We start from the raw sequence: 15,018 nt of genomic DNA, 5'->3' as shown, positions 1-15,018 counted from the left end.
AAGTTTACAAAGAAAATGTATCTATAGTATCTCACCATTAACAGTTAAAAACTATTTTATTGAAAAAAAAACCGGTGAACTTACCAGACGTGTATGTGTGTGTGTGTGTGAGTGTGTATGTGTGCACGTGCCTGTGTGTGTTTATATTTGCCCCTTCCCCCCACTGCTTGACAACTAATGTTGGGTTGTTCACATCCCCATAACTTAGTGGCTCAGCAAAAGAGGTTGACAGAATAAGTACCAGGCTTAATAATTACTAGGGTTGATTTGTTCAATGTGGTGCCCCAGCATGGCCACAGTCCAATGACTGAAACAAGTAAAAGATAAATTACAAGATTGTTTTATTTTTAAATTAACTAAAACTGTAGTTATGTATTTAAACAGAAATATGGAAAACAAAATTAGGAAATGAGGTAAAGATACCAGCTATTACTGTCAACCACTAGCTTAACCATCACTATTTACATTCACTGACAAAAATACATTTGGGGAGTCTTAATCACAACAAAAGGACTATTAACCATATCATTCAGCATTCATCATTGTTCTCTTACAAGGAGCTGTTGTTGTGTTTTTTGTCCATTGTTTCCAATACAAAAGGCTTAAAATTAAGTCTTTCCTGCTTCTCCTTTTTTTATTCCTTTTTCTTTCGATGTAAGTGTGTCTATTAATGAGCATTGATGAGATGCTGTATCCTTTGTTAAAATCTTATCAATGCTAGCCTTGTTTCTTACACTTATGGTATCAATAGAATAAATACAGTCTCTAAAAATCAGGTTGGCATTCCAAAATTAAGGTAGAACCAGCCCTAGCAAGTATAATTTTGAACAGAAGGCAAAGCTATCAGAGAAGGACTATAGAATGGTGAAAGGTGTGGTGTCTAAAACAACCAAACTACAGCAGTGTAAATGATAGTAAAGTTAAACCATCACTTTGTCAACCTTGTGTCAATCAAAATGATTAATTGTGAGTTTCATAAAGCTGGGTACCATGAGAGGGCTGCAATTGCTTAACTTCTGTCTTCTATCAACACTGATAAGAGGAAAAAATGTTGTCTAGACTTCAACACTGATAAGAGGAAAAAATGTTGTCTAGACTTTAAGAAGTGGTTAATGGCTCAATGAGACAATGTCATCTACTATGCTAAATCATCAGTTACCTTTTTTCCCTCCTTGGAGCAAGTTTGTGTCTAGAGAAGCTCAAAAAAGCCTTCAACCCTGGCTGTTTGGTCCATACCATGAAGCATGAAAATGACTCTGTTATGACTTGAACAGTCATATCATGGAGTTCTCTTGGCCCTTTAGTTGTTCTGCATGGCAGAGTTAACAACTTTACGATTATCTGAGTATTATGGTTGATCATGTCTATTTTGTGATACAAACATTATTCTCTGGTGATTATGCACCAATCTGCATAGCTAATTTTATTCAAAGTTGGCACAAAGAGCACAAGACTTAAGTTGATCACTTGGACTGTCTGCCACACTTGACCAGATATTAATATAATCAAATATTTATGGTGCATTTTGGAGCTTCAAGTGATTAACTACTTCTTTCTTCCATTGTTACTGAAAGAGCTTAGGCAGGTTTCTCTTAAGAAAGGTTTGAAATTCCCCTAACAACTGTCCACAACCTGTAGGAGTCAATTCCTCAAAATATTAAAGTAGTAAATGATGCCATAGTAGGACCAAATCCATATTAAATAAAAAATTTCTTTCAACAAAGTGTTTCCATTGTTTTGTCAAACCATTGTATATAAACATGTACATTATTATCATTATTAGTTTGTCCATTGTTGTTGATGATGACCAAGGACATTTCGTGGGAGTAGGAGACATGGCCGATCAATCCAATGCATGCTCGAAGGCTCTGCCACACGCTGGACACTGGTGGTCTTCTGAGACTGAAGGCAAGGAGTTGGCTCCAGACTTGCAAAGTTGACATTTCCTTTGTGCTCCTGTGATCCTATTCTGTTCTTAGGAAGTGGCACCTCTGTTGGTGCAGTGTAGCCAGGCTGGGCTGTCTTGTGCTTGCACTTCCCAGGAGTTGGGATTGCTCTCAAGGTTCTTCAGTGAGGTTTTGAGTGTATCCTTGAAGCACTTTTCTGTCCACTTTGCATGCACTTACCTTTTGCCTGTTCACTGTAAAACAGTCTCTTGGGGAGTTGTGTGTCAGACATTTGAATAAGATGGTGACCACAAGGGAAGCCAGCAAGCAAGTGACCAAACATCAGCAAATTGGAACAGCACAATGTGAATCAGAACCTCAGCAAGGACCTGAATAGCAAGTTGAACCAACTTGATGTTGGTGCAAAGAGAGCAGAAATATGTACATACACACACACACACATACATTTACATATATAAACATGTAAACATATGTAAATACATATAATATATGTGTGTGTGTGTAATATATATACATATATGTGTGTGTACATGTATGACATACATATATATATATATATATATATATATATATATATATATATATATATATAATCAATATGTGTGTATTGTGTATGTATATATGTCCTCTGTAAGCACTTGTCTTATACTTAAGTGAAAATTTAAAATATCCATATTTTTGTTATTCATTTTCTGTAATATCAGTATCTCTTTTATTTCAGTATCCCAGAGCTTTACAGCTTGTGCCTCCTGTTTCTATCGCAGTGCTTCTATATCTGTTCTCTGAATAAAACTCTCACCAAAGATCGTCTGGGATGGTTTTTAGAACTAATTGGCCATGTTCGCAACCTAGCTACTGGTGGACTTCAATTGTTAAATGCTACCATGAAATCAAATATAGTAAGTAGCAAATCGATCTTTTTGATTGAATAGTATGCAACACTATTGTCATTATCACTTTCTCACTCATCATTAATCATATAGCATTCAAACCAGCTATATTTGGTCTGTGTATTCTACCTGTTTTACGTTCAAACCAGCCAGAAGCAATCTCACACACTTACCTTACAATGTCCTTCTGAAAATAAGCAATCAGGTCATGTGAATGAATAAGCATTATATTTGACAGAATAATCTGAATGCTAAAGGGTTAAGATTATCATCAACATCACTATCATCTTCATTATTATCATTTAGATATTGTGCAGAAGTGGAACGGATAAGTACAAGAGTTATTGAATTTCATGGCATATGATCATATGATCTTGAATCCAGACTCACTGCAAGCGTTTTGTGGTGTCACTGAGCACTGCACTCTGTTCCACATTGCCCCAAGTCATTTAACTATTGTGAATAGACAACATCATCTAATAACATATCATCTAACAACATAATTTGTGATAGAGCAACATCTTGCACTTGAGAAAGTGGGGAATTATGCCTCCTCCCCCATCTCATCCTGAGAATGAAGTTAAGCACTGTCTTCAGCATTTTACTGTCCACTTTTCCATACTTGCATGGGTCAGAGAGAATTCATTAAGGTAAATTTTCTACAGCTAGACGCCCCTCCTTTTGCCAATCCTCAACTGTTTGCAAGAAAGGTATTATTTCCTCATGATCAGACATGTTTTCACAGAATATTGAAAATGAATGACACTTTTTGGATTATGACGACATTGCTTTACAATGATCAAGTGATATTGAAAACAAAGGCATGAACATACAGCTATGCACATGCACACACACACACACACATACACACACGTATACAATAGGTTTCTTTCAGTTTCCACCGACCAAATCTACTCATAAGAGCTATAGCAGAAGACATAATTTCCAAGCTGCTATGCAGTAGGGCTTAACTCAAAGCCAGATGGTCAGGAAATAAGCTTTTTAACCAATCAGCTAATCTTTAAAAGATATTTCAGAGCTTATATGAAAATACTGTTGATGTTTAATTCTCTCTGTTCTTTCAGTTGGGTTTCTAACTAAAAGAACACAGAAGAAGAGACAAGTTTTAACCCCAACAGAGTAAATCAGTCACTGATTTTAGTTAAAATGCAGGTTCAGTCTCATTACATGACATCTAGGCATGTCCCAGCTAACAAAATTCTTGTGAGTGGCATTTGTAAGTGGAAACTGATTGAAGCCCACTGTGTATACATATACCTTTTATCTTTTTACTTGTTTCAGTCATTTGACCGTAGCCAGGCTGGGGTACTGCCTTGAAGGGTTTTATTCAAATAAATCAACCTCAGGCCTTTTTTTTTTAAGCCTGGGACTTATTCAATCGTAACTGCTAAAGTTATGGGAGCATAAACACACCAACACTGGTTGTCAAATATATACGCATGTATTGTGTGTGTGGGGGGTGGGTATGTTAATGTCTTTCTCCTGACATTGTTAATGAATGTCACTTACATACAAGTGGTGTCATCTATTCCTAGTCTTCTGTGAAAGCATGTCCAGCCATGGGGAAGTATCTATACTGTTGGTAACAGGAAGTGCACCTGGCCATAGAGAACCTACCCTAAATTCCATCAGACTCATGCAGGCAGGGCAAAAATATTAAAAGGACGAGAATGACTCTACCTTCCCACATTCCCTGTTTTCCTTTCCCCATTCACTTCTGCCCACTATGTTCTTTGAGGTCTTACTTCATCACCACTATATCATCTTTTTCTCACTCCACCCCAGTCACACTCAGCTTCTCTTTTATAATGAAACCTGTTCTGCTCACATACTTTAATGTCTCATACTTTAACCCCTCATCTCTTAGCATAAAACCTCCTCCTTATCACTATAGCCCCACTCTGTTGCAAGGGATCTTAGTCCTTAAGCTGCATAGTGACCCCACTGGTGCAGATGTCATGATAAAAGCACCCAGTACATGCTGTAAAGTGGTTGGTATTAGGCAGGGCATCCAACCATAGAACTCATGCCAAAATAGACATTGGATCATGATGCAGACTTCAGATTCATTAGATCCTATCAATCCATATTGCCCATGCCAGCATGAAACATGGATGCTTAATCATGATGATGTTGTTCTTGTTGCTTTCTACAGCTGGATATCCTTCCTATCACAAACCACTTTTATCATGACACCAGCATTAGAAAGGTTGCTGTGTCCCCAGCAAGACTAAAAAGTCCTTATACCTTACCTTGTTCCCTTTTATTCACCACTCAGTTTACAGAGTGTTATTTTCAGATACCCATATAAATGTGCAGACTCTAACTGTCAAAATGTACAAATATTGATATCAAAAAGAAAATTACCAAATTTCCAGCCTTTATGATTTATTTATCACAGAGAAATTGACAAAACTTTTTCCGTGACAGAGGAACTTTGTGAGCAGACAAAGACATATATTTTTGTGTGCAGACAAAGACATATAAATTACCCTACTATTAATTCTATATTTTTTTTAAATTTGGTAATCTGAGCATCTTGTTCATTGCATCCCTGCTCAATCTCCATTTGCTACACATCAGTGACACCTTCTCGTTTCTCTCTATCACTCACTCTCTCCCCACCTACCCCTTGTCCTAGTCACACAACCATGCTACTCATGTAAAAAAGGGGCAGTAAGTGGATACTCACCATGTGGAGAGCAGACAGAGAAATCTTCAGTGGAAGAACTCCTGTCAAGCAAGTATTCATCCCATTAGTTCTTGACACTCTAAGGGAGCCAGCCCCACTGAGGTCATGATTCTTAGGTGTCCTCCTGCTGTTTTCTGCAATGCCACTTCCAATAAAGACTTAACTTAGAACCTTCAGGTGATTTTATTTCCATGAACTGTAATGTGTATTGCTCAGTCACAAAGACTGCTACTAGAGTTTGCATTGTGGATCACACTAGATCAGTCCAAAAGCAATTCTTCTACCATAATCCTTATCACCCTCTCTCTCCTTCTCTTTCTCTCTCCTATTATGTCTATGTAATAATAGATTACATCAGATATACCCTTATTCAATACACTCCACCCTTCAGTACTCCCTCTCTACCAAATCACTCCTTATTGAAATCATCTCTCTTTCTTTTCTCTACTCACATCCATGGCTACTACTTGTTCTCTCTCTCTCTCTCTCTCTCTCTCTTCCTCCCTCACACACACACACACACACACACACTCACCTGCTATTAGTGCCTCTCTTTCATTACTCCCTTCAGCACACTCCCTCTACTACTACTGTTTCACCCTCACATCCTCACTTCCTTCACCATCTCCCAGCTAGTTTGTTTTCTGTTCTTGCCCCATCTTCTAACAAACTCTTGTCTATAATTTCTTCTGACTTTTTTGTTTTCTTAGCATGATTTGAACATATCTGTCTTTATTTTTATCAGTGCAATTGCAGCTGAATATGTCTTTCTCCTAATACAAAAATCAAGTTGTATTATGTTTGTTATATTTTTTGTTATTTATATTTTGTTCTCTTTTTTTTATGTATTCTCACATGCATTTATAATGTTTTGCCAGTTACATATCTACAGTTTTTATCTAGTGAAGTATGTTTGAATGTATTCAAATATATTTAGCACTTGCCACTGTTTTTATTAGTAGTAATTGATAAACTGTCAGAAGTTTTGTATCCTTTTGTTCATATTTCTTCTTTTATCATTTTTATTTTTTTCCTACAAAAGCAATATCCTTCAATTTTCAACACTGGCACAGATATGGTTGCATAATTGAGAATTTAGTTTCACAATTGCATGTGTTCAACCCCTCTGCACAGCATCATTGTTGAAGTATCTTCTACCATACCCCTGTGTTGAACAAAGCCTTTTACACTGATGAAAATTGTGCTGAAGTCCATTGGAGGGACAGTTTTTCTTCTTAATGGCCACCAGATTTAATGCCATCTCCCTGCATTTGAATGTCTTTAACAGCGTCTAATGCTGTCATGGGCAAACTACTACATGCAGCCCACTGGACTTTCTGACTAGCATACCTAACAAAAAATTACTTTAAATTTATTTGTAGTACAATATAACTGATGAAACGTCATATTACATGCAGCCCACTTCTCAAAAAGTTTGCTTATGCCTGGTCTAACATATTGTAACCATCCCAAATAAGACTGATTTGAAGATTCCTCCTTTCCTTTCATCTTGAAAATATTAAGTAAAAAAAGAACAAAAGAAGTTGTGATCTGTAACAACAACCTCTCTTTCCTGCAATGGGAGTTACCTGTCATGGGTAGACAGCATACAAATGTGGTTGTCAGAAAAGATTTTGCTCAATTAATGATTCACATAACAGCTATCTTTGTGTATTTCAAATCCATGTTTTCCTCATTAAGACACCAGACATTTACCCACCATCTTAGCTAATGTCATATCATAAGAAATAATTGACTGATACCACATACCAATTGAATTATCACTGGTAGTTTTAAATATTTTTTATCTTGTACTATGTATGACACTAGGAATTAAATAATGCACCGTGTCGGTGCATGTACTGTTATGCAAATTAGACTGGCCAGTTTAACTGAGTCCCAGTTTCTATACACTGTAAACAACTATTAGCCATTAATATCTCAGAAGACAAGAGATGTGTGTCCTTTTTTCTGATAAAGATCTAAGATTAGAAACTAGCCATTTTTTCTGCTCACAGCAAAAAACTTTCTTTATTTTTTGCAGTAATGCTAAAGTTCGATATTTATATAAAAAGAAAATGTTTCATTAAATACAAAACTATATTCAAGTTTTATCTTTAGTTAGTTTATATTTTTTGTATTTTCTTAATAGTCTTTTTACAGTTGATTTGGAACAATAAAAATCCTAAATTTATATTCAATGTTTCCAGACCTTCACAGTCTTATTCTCTCAAATTGAATATATTTGGCATCTATTTTGCTTCTTTATACACTAGTTGAATTCTTGCAGACTTCCTGCCAAATCATGTTTATCCATTAGCTCCATACATCAGCAATCATGTGTCTATTTGCTTGTTGCTGTCAAATTTATGACTTTCAGGTTTTTATGTCAGTAGCCACACATTAACTTTTTGATGTGTGTGTTGGTTGCATGTTGATTTCAGCATTGTATTACAATATGCATATGGCTTCCGTAATTAATGATCTATATCTGTGGGGAATTTTATTAACTGTATTCTCTTCTAGTATTTAGAGTACGCATGTATTCTTCTCTAGAATTTTCCTATCTAATTTTGTTTTGTGGTGTGTGTTATTATGTTTTGCTCCATATTGTACATGCTGGGGCACTGCCTTGAAGAGTTTTTAGTTGAGCAAATTGACCCCAGCACTGGTTGTCAAGTGATAGTGGGGAAGCATGTAAACACACACACACACATATGACAAGCTTTCATCAGCCTGAAGCTATAGCAGAAGACACTTGTATAAAGTGTCAGTGGGATTGGCATCGACCACACTCCAATGGTGCTTTCTATATGCCACCAGCATGGGTGCCAGTCAGGCGGTACTGGCATTGGCCATGACAGTGATTGCAATTGACTGAACAGATCTTCTCAAGAATAGTATATTGCCCAATGATTGAAGGGTATTCTTAAATGGGCTAGTTATGTAACACTGGCATAGGCTACGGTCTTACTTGGCTTACAGGGTCTTCTCAAGCACAGTATATCTCCAAAGGTCTCAGTTGCTTGTCATTGCCTCCATGAGGCCCAATGTTCAAAGGTCGTGCTTCACCACCTCATCCCAGGTCTGAGTCTACTGCTTCCACAGGTTCCTTCCACTTTTTCACACAGTTGTCTTCATCCATACGCAACACATGACCATACTAGCTCAGTCATCTCTCTTGCACACCACATCTGATGCTTCTTATGTCCAACTTTTCTCTCACAGTGCCTACACTATGTCGTGTACGCACACTGACATTACACATCCAGCGGAGCATACTAGCTTCATTTCTTGCAAGCTTACACATCTCCTGAGCAGTCACAGCCCATGTTTCACTGCCATGTAGCATGGCAGTTCGCACACATGCATTATACAGTCTACGTTTCAATCTGAGTGAAAGGCCTTTGTTTGTTACCAGCAGAGGTAGGAGCTCTCTGAACTTTGCCCAGGCTATTCTGATTCTAGCAGCTATTCTTATTCTAGTGCTTCTCAGTGAATCTAAAGTTATATGTCTATTAGGGATAAAAAAAAAAAGTGTATCTTCTGTTTCAAATTATTTATAAATATTGTGTCTATGAATTAATACATAATTCTCTGTTAAAATTTTTTTTTTTTTTTTGCAGGCTCTAGATCTAGCAATTCAGATAGTTTCAGCAGCCATTTGTTGTTGGACATCATCTGTAGCCAGCACAATATCTGGTCAACATCCAGCATTCATGGTGGATTTGGTCGAAAAACGTCAAGATGGTATAAAAATGCAGGAAATCTCTCTCTCTTTAAAGCATCATCCTAATTATTGGCTCCAGTTGTTGCCAACTTGTGTCACTTGCTTAACTCAAGAACCTTGGAAAGCAGTACTTAACATGGCAAGTTTCCATATTTATATATTTTCACTGTTGTAATTAGCTACTATTAGCTTGACATTATCAGAACTCTCAGGATAATATTTATTGCTTGAGTTATGATTAATGGCAAATAGTTTTCCTACCTTCTAAATTAATCACTTAGAATTATCACTTGAAATTAAATTGGTAATTTGCTGAAGTCTTTGTAAAGATAGTACAAATTACATATTTTAAATAATGTTTTTATATAAGTAAACTTTTTGTGTATCATTTATGGCTAAATGGTTAGTATTCACTTCACAATCATGTAGTCTCAGGTTCAATCCCATTGCATGGCATGTTAGGCAAATGTGTTTCTCTATAACCTCAGGTCAACCAAAACTATGAGAGTGAAACTGAGCAGATGGAAACTGTATGGAATCCCATTGGATGGATTGTATCTGTAATTCAAATTTTTCAGCTTTGTCACACACACTGTGTCCTATTTGATTTCATGTGAGGGGGTGACACGTAAAAGCACCCACTACACTCTCTGAGTGGTTGGCGTTAGGAAGGGCATCCAGCTGTAGAAACTCTGCCAAATTAGATTGGAGCCTGGTGTTGCCATCCGGTTTCACCAGTCCTCAGTCAAATCGTCCAACCCATGCTAGCATGGAAGGCGGACGTTAAACGATGATGATGATGATGATGATGAATACTCAGCCGCTTGCATGCTAATCCAATGAGTCTGGTATATCATTTGATTGATCTATTGAACACTCATGATCGGAAATTCTAACCAAGATTCATTTATATTTGGGTTTGCCACTGAACTCCTTATCAATAGTTGAGGTCCAAATTATCCTCATCACTACCACCATCACATTCATTATTACCACCACAACCACTACCATCACCACAACCACTACCATCATGATAACCACTCTCACCACCATCACCATTCTCATCATCATCAACTTTGCTTTTAATCTTTTCTGGCTCAATGAAATGAGTACTTGTCAAGCACTGGGGTTCATGTAATCAACTAGCTCCCTTTCCAAGAGTTTCAGGCCTTTTACTTATAGCATAAAGGACTATATTATTATTTTATTTTTATCACAGGTTTTGTTGGAACTCCTGGAGTCTTGTATGTGTTGTGGGCTTGCTACCTACAGCCTATGGTACCATGCTATCCGTTCTTTTCAGCTATCTGATATTTTTCTGATTATTCTGGCCGAGCCAAGGAGGCAAACCTTTTGTAACAGTTCTACTGGGCACTCTATTCCAATTTCCTTTATATTCCCCTTGATGCCTTCTGATACTGTCCCCAAGGAGTCAACAATAATTGGCACTATCTTCACCTTCTTCATTTTCCATAGCCGAGCTATTTTGTACTTAGGAGGGTTATGTTTATCTATTTTTTCACCTTCCTTCTTGACTATTCATGGGTCAAAGGGGCACACAACATCAACTAGCACCTGATCGGTTTGGATTGGGAAATCCCAGAGGATTTTGCTAGTCTCCAACACTGTCACCCTCTGCAGTTTTTGCTCATTCCATGTCTTGCCTCTCTCTCTCTCTCTCTCTTGCCCCCATTTTTTGCCTTGTGCCTTTAGTAGAAAGGATTATTATTATTTTCATCATTATTATTTTGCTTTTATTCTGTCTCTTTGCTACAGTCACTTGCTGGGTCACACCCAGCACCCTCGGGCAAGTGAAGTTAAAGAGATGTTTTGATAGAATTGAACGTTTAAGAAAGAAAAATGGGGCACGCAGTACAGAAATATATTCATATAATACAATGTGTACACAAACATTTAATTTGATAGGGTTTCTCTAAAAATGTGGGCAGTACCTGTCAACACAATCTTTTGGGTATCTTTGAGATATGGTACTTCTGAGACATTATTTAGATGTTTCTAACTTCCCTTTTTTATCATACCAAGGACACCTACAATAACAGGGACAGTTTTTGCTTTAAGTTTTAAATGTCATATCTTTTATATTTCAATTATCCAGTCCATATATTTACTAAGCTTGTCAAATTCTTTGATAGATATATCCTTATTAGTAGGGACACTTATGTCTATCAGTTTACAAGTATTTTCTTTTCTGTCTTTAATGATTCTGTTTAGCTGATTAGCTTGGATTGTTATGTCAGTGTTGACTGGAAAATCTCAGAGGATGGTGACATCTTTACCTTCAGCTATTGGCTCTGGATGATGTTCATATTAGTTAGCAGGAGTGCAGATTTGGCAAAGAGGGAATTTTGACAGATTATACATGTGTGTGAGAGAGGGGCATAGCCATAAAGAACATGTCTGTATGAATGGATGGCCACCATTTTACTTAGCTTGATGTGTCTTTTCAAGTATTGCCAAAAGTGTTCATCATTTGACATCTCTTCTGTGAGGCTCAACATCTGAAGATCATTTTTCACCACTTCATCCTATTGTTCCTACCACTTCATCCACAGGTTCCCTCCATAATAAGAGATGGGCACTTCTGTATGCAGCTGTTTGCATCACATGACCATACTAGCACAGTCTTCTCTCTTGCACACATCTGATGTCTCTTATGCACAATTTTTCTCATAAAACATTTACACTCTGTTGCACATGCATACTGACATTACCCATCCAGCAGAGCATGTTGGCTTCATTTCTTTCAAGCTTTTGCATATCCTCTGTAGTCACAGTTCATGTTTCAGTGCCATGTAGCAGGGCTGTTCATACACAGGCATCATACAATCTGCTTTTCATTCTGTAGGAGAAGCCTTTTGTTACCAACAAAATTAGTAGGTCTTTGAACTTTGTCCAGCCCCTTCTTATTCTAGCAACTACACTTTCAGAGCATTCTCCTCCACCTTTTAGTTGCTTAGATAATGGAAGCTATCTACTACTACTAAGGATGCCTCCAGACATTTGAAGAAATCTATTTCCTGTACATTCTTAATGTTTAGTGAACCTGCACATCTGCCTCATACAGATACTACTCTATTAACTTTTCTGTGATACTGCTGTGCCCTTTATGCATCCATGGCTTGCACTGAGTACACCATATGGAATTTCTTACTTCACCTTTTCTACATTTTGAGCAGGGCACTGTCCTTGAAAGGTTTAGTAATTTGTTTTTCTACTTACTAGGACTTTGGTCTTTGCTGAATTAACTCTGAAGCCCTTGGATTCCAGACTTTGCTTCCACACCAGAAATTTCTTCTGTAGTTCTGGTAGGGATTCAGTTATAAGAAGAAGGTCATCAGTATAGAAGAGCTCCCAAGGGTAGCCAGTCTTGAATTCCTGTTATAACCTGAAGGACTATGATAAACAAGAGGGAACGGAGACCTGATCCTTGGTGAACTCCTACATGTACACTAATTGTAACTCTTTGGGGGGGATACAACTATTTTTATTGTTATTCTTATCATTCAACATTATTTACCTAAAATTATTCCACTGTATGTGTACAATCAATATTATTATTCTTAAATTGCAGAATTATTACTACTACCATCACTGTTACCAATATAAAATGTTCATTTTTGTGCCGGCCTTAGATTTCTTTGCACAACACCATATTTTAAAATATGCTATTCCTATTTCATTTCATTTGTGAAAGTTTATCTCCTATAGATGATTTTAAGCATCTCACTGATCCCATATCTGTCCATTGTACTACTTACCACATGCTTATAGTTGTTATTACATCACTAAGTTCTCATATGTTCAGTGCCATATATCAGTGTCATTAAACTTTGTATTCTAGACATTGTACTATAATTGATTCCTTACCTATACTAATCATGTCTTTTAAGTAATATAGCTTAATCTGTTATCTCCAGTAAGCCAGTAGTGTAATCATTGTCTTCAGTATGTGGCTGCCCATGTTAATAGTTGCTTAAGGTGTATGGTATTGATTTTTAGTTGGAATAAAATTCTGTTATAGTTCATGTCTACATAAAACTAAACTTCTATCATCTCTTTCTTTCTTACTGTCTCACTTTCTTCACACACACACTCACATATGTGAGAAGCATGGTTATTTTCCCAATGGTGTTGAACCTTAGATACTCTAGAACACTAGTGAATGACTTAGTATTGATCTTACCCACTTTCAATCATTTTTACTGGAGGCAACATCACATTATATTTCAAACTTTTGCAGCTTCTAGATTGATTGCACCATGAGAGCCAAATTAGACAACCCACCATGTCCAATTTAGTTTCTTTTATAATAGCTTCAATGATAAGATTACAGAGTATATAACTGAATATTGATGGATATTTGCTTAAAACCAAAGCTTCTTATTGAATATTAACTCTGACATTAATTTTAACCCCTTCCTTACATGATCTGAACATTATAAACCTTTTAGTTATCCATAGTTTTTTTCACTAAACTAAAATATAAGAACTTTCCAGAAAAAGATTTGGGATTTTTATGTTTATCAGTGAAGAAACATTTTGAATTAGAATTAAACGTTTTAGACTTTGACTTTTATTTAAGGTGGATGTCAACTTTTAGTGTTAGTGTCTGGCATTATAACACAAAATGATGCTTATAACCTGAAGCTTTAACAGTGCTTCATGATGAATAACTTGCAACAGAAATAGTAAATCTTAGAGTAAAATATAGGTGGTCTGCTTTAGTTACCCTTATACTATTTAGTTATTCTTTGATCTGTATATTGTCTCTTAGTTATAGAACTGTAATGCTTTAAAACATGGATCAGGTTATCTAATACTCTTAACTAGAAAATGTAGATTTATTGCACACAATGTTTTTGGGATTATTTTAAAATTAAAATTAACTTGCCTAAACCATTTTTAGAATGTAGAGCAAAATAAAACAAATTGTAAAAGAATATCACTGCAAATCAGACTAAAATTTATTATCATCAGTAACAACATTATCATCATAATTACCATATTAATCAGGGAGTCATCTCCACATCATACACATCATCATTGTCATTATCAAATTTTCATCTTATTTTTTTAGATTATTTAAACTGCATCCTTTCACATTCTTCATCATCATCATCATATGTGCACTCTCCATGCTGGCACAAGTTAGATGGTTTGACTGGAGCTGCACCAGGTTCCAATCTGATTTGGCATGGTTTCTATGGCTGGTTGCCCTTCTTAATGCCAACCACTCCAGGAGTGTAGTGGGTGCTTTTACATGCCATCAGCATGAGTGCCATTTACATGACACCAGCAACAACAACCACAATTACAATGCAGGGGTGTGTCATTGACATGACACTGGCAAAGAATATGATCATTCACAAGTGCCTTTTATAAGGTACTGGCAACAACCACAACTACGATTCACGGGTACCATTTACATGGCAGCATCAACAACCATAACTACAATTCACGAGTGCCATTTACATGGCATCCAACTTGTTTAACTGCTATCTATCTTATTTGTATAATTTCAGTTTATTGACTGGTTGTTAATTATGTATGAACTACCAGACGACAAGATCACACCTCAGACTAAAAGAATTCTAAATAGTAAGTTGTCTTCTTTTTTCTTTTTAACCTTTATTTTAATTTCTTCCTACTGACAGATAATTTAGAAATTATCCAACCTTGTTCTTCAACCCCTTTGTAACAGTTTATTTAATTTTACTTTTAAAGAGAAGCAATTAAGATGGATGCTAAAACATAAGT

General features: G+C 36.4%; 1 protein-coding gene across 1 annotated transcript in view; it reads left to right on the top strand.

Moving 5' to 3' along the window:
* Window positions 1–15,018, top strand: part of LOC106879427 (focadhesin) — a 260,907-nt gene that overhangs the window by 233,649 nt on the left and 12,240 nt on the right. The window contains exons 34-36 of the mRNA XM_052967658.1: window positions 2,629–2,806; window positions 9,137–9,379; window positions 14,784–14,859. Coding sequence (XP_052823618.1) covers window positions 2,629–2,806; window positions 9,137–9,379; window positions 14,784–14,859 — 497 coding nt within the window. The remainder of the gene's footprint in view (window positions 1–2,628; window positions 2,807–9,136; window positions 9,380–14,783; window positions 14,860–15,018) is intronic.

Source organism: Octopus bimaculoides, chromosome 4, assembly GCF_001194135.2.
Source record: "Octopus bimaculoides isolate UCB-OBI-ISO-001 chromosome 4, ASM119413v2, whole genome shotgun sequence".
Classification (NCBI taxonomy): domain Eukaryota; kingdom Metazoa; phylum Mollusca; class Cephalopoda; order Octopoda; family Octopodidae; genus Octopus; species Octopus bimaculoides.
The sequence above is the reverse complement of the archived record's forward strand: the minus strand, read 5'-3'. Positions and strand labels throughout refer to the sequence as shown.